Source organism: Diadema setosum, chromosome 7 (assembly GCF_964275005.1).
Source record: "Diadema setosum chromosome 7, eeDiaSeto1, whole genome shotgun sequence".
In the NCBI taxonomy this organism is placed as follows: Eukaryota; Metazoa; Echinodermata; class Echinoidea; order Diadematoida; family Diadematidae; genus Diadema; species Diadema setosum.
Genome location: NC_092691.1, coordinates 16,257,561 through 16,275,060, shown reverse-complemented (window position 1 = coordinate 16,275,060; position 17,500 = coordinate 16,257,561). Strand labels below are relative to the sequence as shown.

The following is a 17,500-nucleotide window of genomic DNA, read 5'->3' as shown; positions in this document are numbered from 1 at the left end:
ACAGTCCCCATAGTGACATTTCTAGTTTGACGTAAATGTAGGAAAGCAAATGAATAATTTTTGACATTATATGTAAATGATAAACAACTACTGGCACTGCTAATGACATACCCAGGATCTAAAACCTTGTGTGCTATGTACTGAATAAATTTTATGTTGTTTTTCGGAGAGGATGCTTTTTGACGGAACTGCAACCATGAAAATTCATGCACTACCTGACAATTAAACAAGTGTGGGTTACACAAATACTTAGTACTATGTGTTGTTTGAAGGTTTGCATGGTGAAGTAAATGAGGGAGAAAGATTTGCGGTGACACCATGTGTATGTACGTCTGTAGTCCTTAAACCGGATCGGTGTTTGGCAGAAGAGCCTAGAAAGAAGACAATTGAAGAGGGAAGCGACATATGGGACGTTCTCCACAAAAGGGCACCAACAGGGTTGGACAAACTATAAAATTTCGGCATTAAAAAAATCATGAAACTCATTTGAATTCAGAAACTTTGAGAACACATAACAACCAACAGGTGATTTTTGACACCAACACATTTTTCAAGAAATAGCATTGAACTTGAACACATTTTTTCATAGTTTTTACCACCTGTCAGATACGTAACCATTAGGCTTTAGACAAGAAAATGGCTGTGGATGTATCATTGTGGACCATTAACTAGTGTAAATATCTATTTCAATGAAAACGTAACTAATATGCGCACATGATTAAAAAGTAATTCTTGAACTTTGATCGGTCCAGATGTAAAAAAACGATTGACGTTTGAAGCCTGTAAGTCAAAATCAGCACAAAAAATTATTTATTTTCGTGTGAAATACATAACCCTAAATTGCAATTAATATCTCTAATACACTTTGATCTTAAATTGCTTTGACACAGTAATAAAAATCATACATAAGTATTTGAATTACAAGGAAAGAGAAAAATGGTAACGTATCTGACATACTTCTTCCACAAAATTTCGTTACTGTGATTTATATCTCAAGATGACGATAAACTCAATCTTGCATTATATCTTACATCCAAATGAAGTATCAACCATGAACATTCATTATAACCCTAGTTAATCGCCTTAACACTGCTCAGTAATACAAAGTCATATATTCATCAATAGCATTATGTGCATGCATATGTATAAACAAAATTTAACGCAATAACATAATTATGTTCTGTTTGAAATGTATGACTGAAGCTTGATTACAAATGTACAATATAGTCCATTTCCTTCTATTAACTCATTGATTAGATATCTGACATTAAGGTGGAACAATATCATCAAATTTATTACCTATACGAGTGCAAGGAAGATATATACGGTAATTATATGTCGATTTTGTTATGACCAAAGTCACTCGGAGAATGATCGCACAAAAGAAACAATCAACTAATGTTCAGGCGGTTTACTGCTTAACAGTGATATTGTGGGTACAGACTCGTAATCGGTTTTCACGTCAGTACAATAATGATCAATAGAAACAATCATAAATCGGTAATGGAATCACTTACATGCATTACAGCCAAATGTTACATCACAAAGTCCATACAGTTCCCTGGTAGTGTCCAGATCCGATGTTCGATGCACAGATGAATGATCCGCGATGCACCGATGAATGACATCTGGGACTTAAATCCAAAGGCGCAGGTTGCGATAATCCTCGGTTTAAATCCAGGGTAAAGATCCAGGATATGCGTCTACGGCGAAATGTGCAGAATCCAACGTTATGACGACCACATCCAGTTGATGCGTTGAATGATGATTCACTTTATATTGTCAAGCTAGGAATCCAGCCCATCACAGCTTTGCCGCAACAATGTCCATTGACATTAAAATATGGAGTCTATCTCCGATGTGGGCAAATTAATTCTCTGCAGGCAAAATGTCTCCCAGGCCTTATCTCCACAAACATAACAGGTCAGCAGGTAACATAGGACTGACTGTAACAAGTAGCTTCAGAGCCAGAAGTGATGTAACTCTCAGAGCAGTGGTGTTAGGTACTCTGCGTACCTCATAATTTCTCCGGCTTATATACTATCCATTCACCCCTTTCTAGTACATTCTGTAATTTTCTCCAACCTGGGACTACACACTTGAATATTCTAGCAAGTCCAAGTTCCAGGAATCCTGGATGACTCACTGCCTAACTATGTGCATAATATCATTGCCAAAAATAACTGCCAATCACATTGGGCTACAGGGACAGTGCCTCACTCAGCCATATATGTAAGCACTTCCCAGAACATTCTGGAATGGGTGAAATCATTCTAGCCTGAGTGAGCCTATAATATATTTCCTGTCACATGCATGTACACCTAGAAAATTCTCCACTGATCTGGTCAGCCTGTATGTACTATATCTATATCATATAGAATGTTCTCCATTAATCTGGTCAACCTATGTGTACATACACATTAAAACAACCATGCATACAGTCGCAACATCATACATGTACATGACTACTAGTGTACATTTGTGACAATATGGTAACGTATCTGACAGACATCTACGCATACTACAAAATGTTGTTACTGTGACTTATAAAGTAACATGTTGATAAACTCACCCTTGCATATTGCCTTACATCAAAATGTTATAGCCACCTAGAACTAACTTCGGATAATCAATTTGACATAGTTCAGTTTTAATAGTAAAATTATCAATCGATAACATACACAAACAAAGTTCACCCGAGACGTAATTATAATTCTATTTCAAATATAATGACCGAAACTTTTGATTTCTAATGGATAATGTACAGCCTATTATGTAGCTCTGTCCCTCTATTAACTCATTGATTAGATATGTAACATCATTCAGTTTGGAACAACATGATGAAGTTGATTAGCTCCGAGTGTACAGACAAATATATAACTTCCAACCTATAAAGGTATAGCATATTTGACTGCTGACAGTTTAATCTGATAAATACACTGTTATTTCACTTGGGCTACATGTGTTTCGGCTCTGCTCCTAACAAAAAGACCCAAAAGAACCTTCCAAAATAGTATAAAAGATTTCATTCCCAGCAAGTAGTCACATTGCATATGGGTGTCAGAAGCTTTGTATAATGTATTAATGTATTTCCGCATGTCCTGTCATGAAATTTATTTAAAAAAAAAAAGCCACGGAGCAATACTTTAGATAATGGTGGTAATAACGTAACCAACACAACTCTCAAGTAATTAAAACTTCTTTGCAATTGCATTAACACATCTGATTCATCATCCACTCAAATATTTTGGTATATTAAAGCTTACACTACGTGTATATTGACGTATTCCACATCTTCATATTTTTGTACATTCACATAGAGCCGAGACAAAAAGACTAGATTAAGGAATCGTAAATATTCTCCTTCCACGTATCAGTTGACAATTAACATTATGTTGCCCCTGTACAAATGTGGCAAGTATTAAAGGGAAAATCCGGGTCAGAAATTAAAATGATTTAAGAAGGAAGAGAAACAAAAAAATACAAACTGAGTAACAACAAGTAAGGAAGATATTATATTTCTAAATTTCACATTTTTAGAAAACATTTCTTGACCAGTCTTTATGAATATTCTAATGAGCAAGTCGTTGATGTCATCTGCTCATAATTTGTCATTATGTTGTACATGACATTTTGGAAATTCTTATCTTTTTGCAGAATACAGGCAAAAACCATACCCTTATAATATTAAGATCTGTCAGAACAAATATCTCTCATTCATTCTGGATTAATAGAAGGAAAGCTTTATACTGTATCATATCTGATATATTAAATTTTGAGGATGTCTTAAAATAAAATGTGTAGAAAATTGTGAGGGGATTACATCATTAATTTGCTCGTTTCAAAAAAATGTTTTCCCCCCCAAAAATGGAAATTTAAACACGTCATTATTGTCCTTTTTCCAGAGTCGACATGTCTTGATCAGAAACAGGAACGCGATAATGGATTTGTCTTTTCCGCTCCTTCGCCAGAATGTGGGGTCACTCTTTTTCTTTCTCTCCCTGTAGGCCTTCTGTATCTCAGCAAGCGTTTTACCCATGTCTTTTTCTTTCTAAAGTACACGAGAGACAGACAGAGAGGGAAAATATCAGCATGGGAGTTTTATATGTACATAAGTTAATAATAAATAACATATAAAATATAATTTATATAGTCGTCGTGTACATAAGAATAGGACATTACCATCCAATAAGATTTGTTACCAGTCGGGTAAGATACGTTACTGTGCCAATGCTGGGTAATATTCTAACGTACATGCGAGCTATCACACACACGAAACAATATCATGCATACGCAAGATGTCTTTAAGCCGTATAACTGTTCCATCAACATCAAATAACTCTCAAATGTGTTATATTAGTCAAATAAATAAATGAACTATATTTGACGGTAACGTATTTGACGGCCTTAATGGTCAACCTTGTGTTTTCATGAAGTAACAACCTTTTCTTTCGTAACTCCCATGTATGAATACAAGCAATGTATGGTGCTTTAAAGAAAAATGCATTATAACTTTGTCAACAAAGTATTTTTTCTGTAATAGAGCAAAGTTTCAGTAACGTATCTTATTTTACCTTATCATAACATACACAATTGCAAACTTTGTGTCTGAATATGTTTATTATTATAGAGTTTCAGAATACACTATTTGTATTTATATAATCTTGAAATGGACTTCATTCACTACACCGAAATACAGATCACTGCTTTATTGTCTTCATATTTTTTAGGGCGTCATACAAAAAGTAACGTATCTTATGGAGATTTGGAGACACCTTTGCTATTAAAGGTCGCAGAAAAAAAATATACAAATCTTTTTTCACCAAGCATTATGCTTTTTTATTTAGGCACCGGAGGCACTATAAATTAGTGAACAAAACATAAAGTTCTGATATTACAGTAAAGAGCGGGAGGGTGAAATATAATCACAGAGTTCGCTGGAGACATGGGTAAAATCAACATATATATTTCATGCTGTCATATATAATTTTTTCATGAGGTGCTGTGACCTCAGTTGATTTTAATTTTACTCATTATATTCTCTAGTATAAATAAAAGTAAAAAAAATTGGATTCCTGATGTAAAAATCGTGCTTTATGGCCTAGAGAAGGTTGGAGACACAAAAATGCCTTTTGGCGCCCCTTTTCGGAGAATGGCCCATATGGGGGTTTTAAGGAGGGCAAAAAGTGAAGAGTGGGAGACAGTAATGGGCTAGAAGTTAGTACTAAGTACTAGTTAGTGATGTATATTACCTAAATTTCCTGGTTGCATCAATACTAATAGGCCAGCAGCACCGGCATCCATGGAAATCCACGGGTCTGAGGGCCTTTTTTTTTTTTTCATATTTGATTTTCCACGTTTTTATCGATGAAATAAAATAAATCTTTTCTCTGCACAGGATCCTGTAAATTGTGCAAAAATACAAAAAAAAAAAAAAAAAAAACGAGACATGAAACTCGTCACTGAAGACGAGTTGGTGATACACTGGGTTGATATTAGATACCGATCATCCGTGGTTGACAACGAAAAGAATGTGAATATGATAGGTTATCTGAAAAGAGTTAAACAATAATAAAAAACAAAAGTGTCCTGCAAGCATCGATCCCTCAAATGCGTGCATGCGAAACCGTTACTTTAACCACTCGGCCACGGAACATCCATGGAAATGGTAAGACAAAAAAAACAAAACAAAAAACAATGTATAGATATACCGGGGGAAAAGTCAATGCCTACTCAACAAATGTGGCCGCGTGAACATGACCGTATTTTATTGCTAGACGGAAATGCGGCCTTGTAACGACTGATGTTGGTATGCCATTTCTAACAACTTGGGAAAAATACGTCCTGCAGACATAACACGTAAAATCGGCTGATTTTGATACCTTGCCTTTAATCACAATTTTCAGTGTGATGACATCATCAAATTACAAAACACTGACATGGACTTGAAAGACAATTGTTCAAAGTACAACATATCGTACGTCGTCATTATATGCTATGATCAGTTTGACAAACCCAGCCTGCAAAATTTTGCAGCAGTCGAAGTAATGTGGTCTTCAACACAAAACAAAGGGATATTGTGTGTCTGTGTGTGTGTGTAGGTCCGTTTACATGCAAACGTGATTTCCACATGGACGAAGGTGTAATACTCCATTGAAGAAAGAAAAAGTAAAAGATATAAGTATTCTGTTTCGTGCTCTTATGGGGTTCAAACCTGCACGTGTGCAACCTCACGTCTCTGAGACGTCGCCTTTTACCTCTCGGCCATACGTCTCGACAACAAAATATGAGGAACGTAAGCTTATGTATGTGAAAGTTACAGGAATCGTTTTGTCCACATTCCATTCTCATTTTCAGTTTTAAGCTGCAAAATTGTCAACCTGATGAGGAGATTTGAAAAAAAAATAAAATGCATGATTACTGCAGCTTATTGTCTCAGCAGCAACATACTTAAGTTTCAGAGGAAATGGAGCAAAATCAGCTGAGATAAAGGTGCTTAAACTTTGTCTAGTCAATGCATGGTTTAAAAAAATATCACCTCCCATAGACATAACACGTAAACTTTTCTGATTTTGAGTCTTTACCTTTAAAGGGATGGTACAGTATTGGTGGAGACGAGAATTGGGCTTTTAACTTTTTGTGAGATACCAAGAAAACACTTATGACATTGTACAGAGCATACCATTTTAAGAGGAATTCAAAGTTTATTTGATGAATATCAGGTTTTGAATGACGGAAACATCAAAAAACAAAGTAAAACAAAGCGATTGTAATAAAGTGTGGGTCCCACACTTTATTAGAATCGCTCTTTTTGGATATCTCTGCCATTTCAAAACCAATTTTCATCAAATAAACGTTGAACTCCTCATAGAATTACATGCTCTTTCATATTTCAAAAGAGGTCTCTCACTATCTCACCAAAAAATGTTAGAAACCTGAAATTAGGTCCCAACCAAAACTGTACGATCCCTTTAATCACAATTTAAAGTATGATGACGTCATCAAATTTCAAAGTACAACAAAGTACAACATATCTGAATTTGGGATAATATTGAGCTTAAACAACAGAGATACGAGCAAATGAATGTCAGAAACAGTACCTCAAAAAATTTAATTCCACTTTTTTGATTTAAGATGACGATATGATGACGTCATAATGTATTCATGGAAATATTGATACTTGAAATGTTATTTACAATTCATATGCTTTTGTAATATGCAATAAAAACATAGGGTCAACAGATGATTTAACGAGCTATGGCAAAATAAACAAAGACATGTTTTTTTACTATATTTGCAGAAAGACTTGTGCGCTGATTTTTTACTTTGACGCCAGTGCATTCCTTTCTAATAGGTCAAAACCGATGGGAAATCAGTGGATATTGTTATTTGATATATCAGGAATCCAAATCAGTCGAAAAAGTGCATTTTCATGTTGCTTAGGCGCTGTGCGCGTGAAAATGCGCGGACGGACGCGTACGCGCGGAATTGTTTGAAACACTTAGAATTGTCTGAAACTTCGAGATTTCCCATTGGGAAGTCGTTTTAAGTGTTTTAAAATTTTGACGCGCATAATGATGATCTGGGTAATTAGCATCAAAAAGTAAGATCAAGCGTGACCATAACTTTATGTGTAGGTGATGTTATTTAACCAGTACCAAAATCACTGCTGACACCCAAAGTGCCGTTACCATGTCCAATCGAGCAAGGTTCAACCTTGGATTTAATGACAGAAATAAACAATAATAAGCATCTGCATTTCATCAAATAAATAAGTTTGACAATAACAGACAACAACATAATGTGTCATGTGTGAAATAAACTCACATGTATGCTTACTTTGTCTTGTGTATAGATTAGCAGCCTGACCAGAAGGACAACTATCTCTACTTATTTGGTCATGAAATATAAAATATTGCACTAAACTAATAAATGCGTAATTAAATTACACATGGCTGAATTGCACATGTATAAACTAAAGACAAAACAGTGTAATGTCATCCTTGCAAATCCAAGTGATCTTTGTATACAGTGGAAACTCTTTCTAACCAGGTCCTTTGAACCACAATTATTGTTTGTCAATTCCAGTGTATTTCTGCATCAATGATTAACAAGCAATATCTAAGAAAAGAAATTAACCTGGCCGTGACCAGAGAAAATAGTTTGCCATATCAGGCATTTTATCCTATTTGCTCTATAGCGGTTCCACTGTACCGAGCTCACTCTAATCATGAAACCCTTTGTCATGCTATAGATATCATAGGCCAGCTAACTCAGTGACCCTTTGACCTACTTAATACTTTCACACCTTTGTCATTCATGTATCGTTCATTTGTTACTAAATTGGCCCAAATGCAATTATATTGTACTGAATTAAATAACTAGTTAATTGCTATGAAACCTGAGTATCATTTCTTTCTTTCTCAGTCGTTTAAACCCAAAGGTGCTACGACTCTCGTGCATAATCATGTCAACAACTTCCATAAGTTAACTACACCGAAAACCGCACTGCACCGCAACCTATACACATCTCTCATTAACTTCTGTGCATTGCATTTTACTTTACTACTGCACATTATTCAGTCACATTTATAACCAATTTGTATATCAATTTTAAACCAAATATTTTAGAATTTAAAATACAGCATTTTTACCATGAATATGATTAAACAACGTATCAAACATTAAATTTTCATATCCAACCGTAATTGTCTACTTACAACATTGGGCTGACGTAGAAACAGCAAATTAACAATGACTTTTGGTGACGACACAACTCTCTCGTTTCACGTGTCTTGAGGCTGCGAAATGCAAGCGCCCTCTACTGTCCAAGCTATGTTTTGACTAATCAGAGCTAGGCTCTCGCCTATGACGTCACTGACTTAAATTAACGTCTGCTTCATCATGTCCACCAAAAATGATACAGAAATGACATTTACAGTAGTTATGAAGTTATGATCGATCACGTGACATGGTCCGAAAATCATAAAATGGCGCCAAGATGACGTCAGAGATATGTTATTGTCATGAAAAGCTTATTGTGGCTAGATATTGTCATTAGATATGTTGACTGAAAATTTCATGTTATTCCGTCATGTCATTGTTGAGATATGTAGACGACACAAAATTGTCCAGAAAGAAAGAAGAATAAAAAAAATAAAGGAAGATTTTAGCAAACACAATAGGTGATACGCTGATAGCATATCACCTAAAAAAAAATAAAGCATTCGTGGCTTTCATTTCGGTGAAACATATAGGCTCCCATGTATTACCACGGTGTGCGACACAGGCACAATACGTTGTACATCATACAGGCCACTATGCGATACCTGTACACATCTTGTGTACACTGTCTCTGCGAGCAATCTGCTAGTCGATTGAGGGAGAGTCCAGTGCAATCACTGGATATACACGTGACTGCGCACGATAGCCGAAAGAGTCCAGTACGCAGAGAGTGCACCCAAAGTCCCATGTATCGTCTGCGACACAGGTGCAATACATACACAGCTGCAGGCCACACACTCTGCACTTTTCTTTGCCACCCTCGACGTCGACGTAGAGGTGGAGCGCGGACGATACCTTATGCTATAGCACCCGTGGAAATCCACGGGTCTGAGGGCCTCATTTTTAAAATTTTTTATTCGTATTTCTCTTGCCCCGTTTTTATTAGTTAAAAAGAAAGAACTTTACTATTTTCTCCTTCCTTCATTTGCACCCTCTTCTACATGTACCCATGACCATCCCCTCCTAACACCTGAGCTGAGGACCCGGTCCATGGATTGGGACTTAAGCCCCGCTTGCTTTTATCACAGAGCTTGGGTTTTGAGATGTTAGCAGCACCTGTGAAAATCCGAAGGTTGTCATCTTGCTCCTCCCCCCCTCCCCCCCCAACCCAAATCACACAGACACTTCTGGCACCAACATGCATGTAATACCCATGGTAATCCAAGGATTGTCGTCTTGCCGCCCTCTGCCAGACACGCTTGGCTACAAAATGATAATAATTTTTTTTTAAATTTGAACAAAATTTCCCCCAAAAAACAATGCTTATGACTTCTTTTGCCCAAAGATTCTTCCCGTCGAAGCAAGGGGGTGGGGGGGGGGGGGGTTGCCCTTGACATTTGCCCTGCAGATCTCCCCCTCCCCCATGCCATTCACCCTCAGTCTCCCCAGTTGAAAAAAAAATATATACATACGTAGAATCTCCTCTGGCCCCCACGCACACACATCTTTTCTCTTCATTAGAAAGATGAAGAGGGGCTTACATGTCATGATTGATATTTCTTTGACCACGTTTTCATTTAAAAAAGAAAATAGTAATTTTTCCACTCAACGACAATCCCATCTAAGTGGGTTGTCATCCATTCCTAATGTTGGTACACTTGTTTGATGGATCATTACAGACACAGACACACTCACATACACTTTTTTGGTTCATTAAAAAGATGCAAATTGGTTATATCATCATTTATATTTTTTTTCCCATGTTTTTATTTGAAAAACAAAACTATGTTTTTCCACCCATCTGTGCCCCTTCCACCCGATGACAATCTCATCTATTGAGGGTTATGACAGGCGCGGCAATATGGTGCAATTAACTTGGCCAAAGCATATCACACACATCCACAAACACACACTCCACATACAGATGCACAATGAGGAAGAGTATGGGCCACGTGTGGGGAAGGTGACTCGCCATACTCGCATTGAAGGGGTGGTAAGTGCATGCGTAGAAGCAGACAATGCTTGACATGACTGCAAACATCCATGAATGGTTAGAAAGTAAACCTTGTAGTAAAGACATGAACTTCCTGTGATTATTTCTAAGGATTTACTTATAGTTTTAATAGAAATTAATGATGGACTGTGGAAGTGTCTCAGCTAAAATATGTCCCTATAAAGCAGTTTGTGGTTCCATAAAAAAAAAAAGTTTGTTGTGTTGAATTCTGTTGCACATTCGCAGGCTTCCTGTTACAGTGGTTCCCGAATATTGGGTGAGCACTGTACATGTCTTTGATGTCTTTTCAAACTGCCACATTTGTTCAGTTATCAAGAAAATCAACAATTTACAGGACTGCCAAAGTGGTACATCAAAAATTCATGTTTACTCATTTTATGCAAAAATGATGGGGGAATGGAAGAGGCAAAAAAAAAATTTTTTTTTGGATGGGTTTTGTCACTGTGTGTTGTCTCTGTTGTCAGTGCAAGAGATGAATGAGATGGTACAATCAGTTGTACGAGCATGGCTGCTAAACTCTGTGCCCTGCAGCGCTTCCATTCTGAATTTCCCCTAACAGTACTCAGTGGATATGATAATTTGGAAATACAGGTATTATGAACATTCACAAGCAGATGAATCGTAGCCATGCCATCAATATATTCTATTGGCATGGTTTTTGAAGCAAAATCAGATGTTCCTTTTCCTGGAGGTCCCCTTTGCAGATTTTGCCCTCAAAGTTCAATTACTGGTACAGAAACCCAATACAAAACTTTTGTTTACGTGACCTCAAATTTTTGGATGGATTTTGCAAGTACATCATGTAGTCAAATGCCGGTATTCGCAGAAACGTAAAATTTGTACTTTGTAGCTTCCAATATGAATTCGAATAAAATGCTGGATCAATATCAGTAAATGTTCCGTGATATTTAATACAATATAGGGCGTGTATTCATGAAATACTCGCATGACATGACCATTATTGTATGAGGGAATGTATCACAATACTGTAAAAAGAGGAATGTTTGTGTGCATTTTAATTTCGCGAGAGCCAAGATTCGCGAAATTAAAATGCACATAGATGAAAGTTTTTGTCTACACTACACCCATACGGTATATAGACTAGAGGCAACTCGTGAAAATTTCATGCTGAAAAAAAGGCCATCGCCTCCAATCCGCGAAAATTTCATGCCACGAAAATATATTGTTTTACAGTTACAGTACTGTCTTCAAATTCAGAACTGTGATTACTTGTAAAGAACCCTTTTTTCAGTTCAAAATAAATGTGACACACAGCTTTGCAGTTTATTTTTCTACATTTGTTTGTGTTGTCCCAGAAGCAAAAACACTACCAGGTACATGGACTCCACTCTCTGTGCTTCCTAATTTGGTGCGATATGAGGCTGACATTATACAGAAGGGTAGTTGCTATTTCACAAGACCAGAATGACAGGGGATTCCCCTTTCAAGTGTAAAACTTCCCCATTTGCGCTAGTAGCACAATTTAACAATTATGAATGCCAGTGTGTGCATGCTCGAGTTTCTGTGAATAGATCACTTGTGTAGGGCTTGCAACAAAATCATGAAGGGTGCTCTAGTTCAATGATTATGTGTGCAGCTACTAAAAATTACTCCTGTGTGTGCACCAGATGAGCTTTACAATATTCTATACTACTGTAAGACTTTGCTTTGTGATCTACTGAGTGGTTCTAATGCCTGAAGGTAAGGAAGTAATACTTTGAAGGATAATTTACATAATGCAGTAACAAAAACTCTGCACTCTGAAACATCTCATTATGCAAGCTTTTTGATAACAACAGTATTGTATTATATGCAAAAAAACTTTGTGTTAATTTACATTAACGTTCCATTAACGCATAACATTTCAGTGGAATGTTCAGAAAATTAACAGTCTCAACGATAAAATTACTGATCACTAATGCAAGTTAACTTTTGGGGAAAATTAACGGAACTAATGCAGAAAGCTATTGCGAGATATTTTGGCTTCGGAAAGACACCTGGCACATGGCAAGAGGTAGCCAAAGCTTGACATGTCAAGGAAAATTCTGGATGAAACGAGATGCCCAATGATCGGGCCGATAGTGTTTGATTACCTTTATGCTCTAGTCTAGGCCTAAGTTCATGTGCTTCTTCGATGGGGTACACCCTCAGTTTTATTCAAGTGAATCTAAGACGGTTTGTGTGTCATTTTGAGTCGATACTTACTCTATGCCCTTATCCACTTTTTGCCTTTTTTCTCACCTTGCTTCTGGATTCTACATCCTTCTATTCTTTCACTTTTATACCCAAAGCCTGAATACAATTATGTTGGGGGAGTGCTGTGTGATTTATTTTATGTTATTAAAGATGTCACTTTGCTGCAACTAAGATCGAGAGGTGAGTCTCCACTCGTAACTTGCTCAGTTGCATGCATGCTTTCTGGCGATTCGACTGGGTGGCAGCATGCACTCCTGCTCTTTAATACAATCATGCTAGCACGTGTCTATTACTGACATTGATATGTAAGTGTTAGTTAGCGAGTCTAAATTTTCGTGAAACGAGACTTCCTGACAGCTTCGCGAGTGATTAAATTAGTGATTGTCGAGTAAAGTATTGAATGGAGAAAATATATAAATGCATGCACGTACATCACATTCATGTCAGGATAAGGGTTATTGTATCCCTCACAAGTTATTTCTTGTCCTCTGATTGGTCGAGGGCATTGAAAGTGACAAATATTTCCACCATGAAAATCCTAGTCCAAAGATTTCCCTAGGGAAATAGTTAAAAAAAAAACTATCACGCTGTCATGGCAATATTTGCTAAGCGCACGCGCACCACTCTTGTCACAAGCGCATATTTTAGTGCACGAGACATCAAGTCACAGTACGGTTTTCCACCAGATGCACTGCGTCTAGGCTTCGCGAGATAAAGGACGTCGTGCAGTCATTGCATTCACTTTCACATTATAATTTTGTGCAGGAAAAAAAAAACAAAAACAAAAAAACTTTACATCAGTCAACCACCCACTTTACTTTGCTGTTACTCTTAAAGAAAACCAAAACTCTTTCTGGGCCTATTGAGGTATCTGACTGCCGCTACATTGTGGAGCATGTCTTTAATTGGTCCAAGTATCACTGTACTGTTAGCTCTTCTTGCTCAGGATCTAGCGATAATGGGGCTTTTAAAGGACAAACCCACCTTGAGAGACATGTGGGTTGAGTGAAAGCAGCAACATTAGTAGAACACATCAGTGAAAGTTTGAGGAAAATCAGACAATCGATGCAAAGGTTATTAATTTTTAAAGTTTGGGTGTTGTAATGACTGGATGAGGAGACTACTAGAGTTCATGTTGTCATGTGTGGACAACAATTTAAAGAAAATATAAAGAGAATTCCACAAAAATTCATTTTTCATGAAAATTACACATTCCATCAACTTGATACTGACATATGTTAAGGGTAGTAATTGTTTCCCCTGCTTTCTAAAAGCGGTAAGTCAGGTGCTCTGTCATTATGCTAGAAAAGTGAAAGGTTGTCTGTATATTTTCAGTATATTGTTGTCTACACATGGTGCCATAAAGTGTAAGTAGTCTCCTTACCCATTGGTTCCAACAGATACCTCAATAGAGCCATATTATCCATGAAAATGATCTTGTTTGTTGTCCGAAACAAGAAAATTGGGAAAAGGGATAGCAAAGATAATTAATACAACGACCGATGTTGAAGGATTGCTTCAGTGAAAGATAGCGCTTAATTTTGGTCATGAACACACCAAGAAAATGGAGCTGGCAATATGATAGCGCATGCGCACAGGCAGCATTCTTCGCAATGACTACGGAAACAGAATACAAGTAAAATTTATGATTTACAATTGTTAACATTTTATTTTATCCTGGCATTGAAAATATTCAATTGCTTTCCCACCTCCCTGTTGCTGCTATTTGTGAATCGAATGTCCACAACTTTATGCATCAGATTGCACTATATTAAAGCTGAGATACACAAAAGCTCCCTTCCATTTTATTGTTACTTTTTATTTTACTTTTTATGTACAATTGTAATTTCAGTTTTATCCTGGAAATGAAAATATTTACATATTGCTGCAGCTGCTAAGTGTGAATGGACACTGTATGCACTAGCTAATAAATGCCACAGCTCCCTACTGTGGGAGGGTGACACGCCGCACGCCTCCCCTCCCTCCAACCCCCCCCCCCCAGCCTTGTGTCTAATTGGTGTATACTGCTCTTCTATTGTATGATGTTATTTTCTTTCTTACAGGATTATCTGTGTCCTAATTGTAATGGAGGATTCATCGAGCAGATAGAGGACAGTACTGATCAGTCACATTCACAATCAGATGAGTCAAAGTTAGTAATGGTAATGGTAGTGGCTAATGGTTAACGGTAAAGGTAAAGGTGAAAGATAAAAGGTTTATTTAAAAATAAAGGAATAGGTATTTGCAGCGAGATAGCAGAATTGCATAATTTTTTACAGTGGGTAGTGACATACAGGAAATAATCATACAGTCATAAGTCAGTTGAAGTATAAAATGATACAATTATGCAATTAGTGTACTAAGGATCACCAGCCACTCATTAGGATAAGCACGAGTTTTAATCCATCAGCCAAGATGGTTGCAGATGTACAATATGCATCATCCATGAACTCTATCTACACTTTGTATTTTAAGCATCTCATCATGAACTCACAACATGATTTTAACCACACTTGGCAGACATCATAAGGGTAGGGATACTGAGTTGTTAAAGTGGTACAGGTGGCAGTCATGGTGACACAAGATTAGGGCACCAAAGCTATGAAATGTGCAAATTCAAACTTAATCCCTTTCAAATTCAACAGAAGTGTAGCAAAGTCCTTCCATATCTGGACAATGTTAAAAGTAGGCACAAAACTAAGAAGAATGAAGATGACAGTTCTAAAACTTGCTGATGACAATGTTGTTGGTGACACATGTTGTCCTGAGAGGTTAGCATGCTACAGTAGATGTGAACAGATTGATGAAATTTTTATTTTTTTTTTTTCATCTTTTCATGAATCCTTTATCATTGATGTTTGGAAGGAATCATTATTACATGTTGGGATTAACAAAATTACTTGAACTGTGCATGTGACACTTAGGGTCTAGGAGCCCATAAAATTTAAAGTATTAATGATTTCTTTTTTTTTTTGGAATGCCATTTTATGTGTAGATTTCTCTGTAGGGAAAGATTACTGTTCAGAATGGTTCAAAGGGTTGGCTCATTCCAAGGAAAACTTATACTAAGTTCATAATTTCATCTAAAATTCCTTTTTATCAGATTGGGCACAAAGTATACCCAGTGATATTAGCGGGGGTATTTAGGACTGATTTGCTGTCCATACATACTAATCATCTCTGTATCTTGGGAGTACAGGTGTATGTTGTATTGGGTGTAGATGCAATCATACAAAATGTAAATAACAAACAAAAATTGTTTTAGAAGAGGCAGTTACAACTCACAGACATTCCACACCACAGGGAAATTGCATCAAGATTGAGTTATTTTGAGTTCACTTGAGTGTCATCCCCAGCCCCCTGTTCCTGTATTTGTTGTTTTTGGCTGGGTAGGAAAAATGTTTAAAATAATTGACAGGAAAGACAAGGTACACAGGAATTTAAATGACAACGCACTGCACTATTGTAATTTGGATATTTACATATATGCAACAATATATTCCAGATTACATCATTCTTTGATAGTTTCCTTCTAGTGTATGTCAATCACCCAGAAACGCAACCAGAGTCATATAAAAATTTTGTGAACTGCTTGTCTCATGATTAGATATTGATCAGTTCATCACATATTTTTGTCTTCTCAGTCGTTCTGCTGATGAGCGACGCAGTTCAGTGGATTCTGAAAGTGACCCTTTGCAGACACTGTTCGTTTCAACTGTAAGTATCATCGGTTTGTACTCCTTACAAAACACTTTGAGGATGTGCATGATTTTTTAAAGGATGAAATTTAACTCCTTAAGTGATCAGCAGTTGCGATCTTAACAAATTTAATTTGTGGAGGGAGACAAAGTGAAGAAACTTGCACCTGTATGAGAACTGTTCTGCAGAAAATAGTGAAATTTCACGATGTCATAATTTCCCTAATTTTTTTTCTTATTTTGGTCAGATATTCACTGTAACAGGCCTACTTGTAAGATTTGTATCTTTCTTATCAGGCTAACTTATTTAGACTTGAATTTGTCTTTAAAACTCAATTTTTTCACGAATTCTCTAAGTTTTCTACCCTTCTGGAAGGACAAACAGGTAGGCTTGAATGCTTGCAAGCTTGGCCAGCTTGTGATCTAAGCCGAGCTGGGTTCACTCACAGTGCAGTCAAGATTTTATGAAGATACACTGCACAAAATTTGAATGAAATATGTCTATAACTGTGGCCAATAGAGTGCAGACAAGGAGACCCTAAAAAAAGAAGAAGAAATTAGCCATTTTTATATAAAGATGGAACAAGCCAGGGCGTCACCACCAAAAGTTGCAGGTGGGTGGATTTTTAAATAATACACCTCCAAATCGAATTTGAATGAAGTCATTCAAGAAATGCAGCCTGTAGGCCACACACAAGACACTGAACAAAACCCAGTAAAAGTCAGAACAACGGGGCAGCATCAATTAAAACAGTGAGGGGTCTATAAAGTTTCATCATGATGCACCTCCATACAAGTTTTGAAGAAATTCAATCAAAAAGTTTGCATGATATAACATACTTAAGTGGCTGCCTTTGACGCTGTAAAA

The 17,500-nt window shown here is 36.8% G+C and overlaps 1 protein-coding gene across 1 annotated transcript in view; it reads left to right on the top strand.

Moving 5' to 3' along the window:
- The window catches only part of LOC140230914 (E3 ubiquitin-protein ligase RNF126-B-like), a 75,108-nt gene that overhangs the window by 17,999 nt on the left and 39,609 nt on the right, over positions 1–17,500 (top strand). Inside the window, exons 2-3 of the mRNA XM_072311055.1 lie at positions 14,998–15,086; positions 16,579–16,651. Of these exons, the coding sequence (XP_072167156.1) occupies positions 14,998–15,086; positions 16,579–16,651 (162 nt within the window). The remainder of the gene's footprint in view (positions 1–14,997; positions 15,087–16,578; positions 16,652–17,500) is intronic.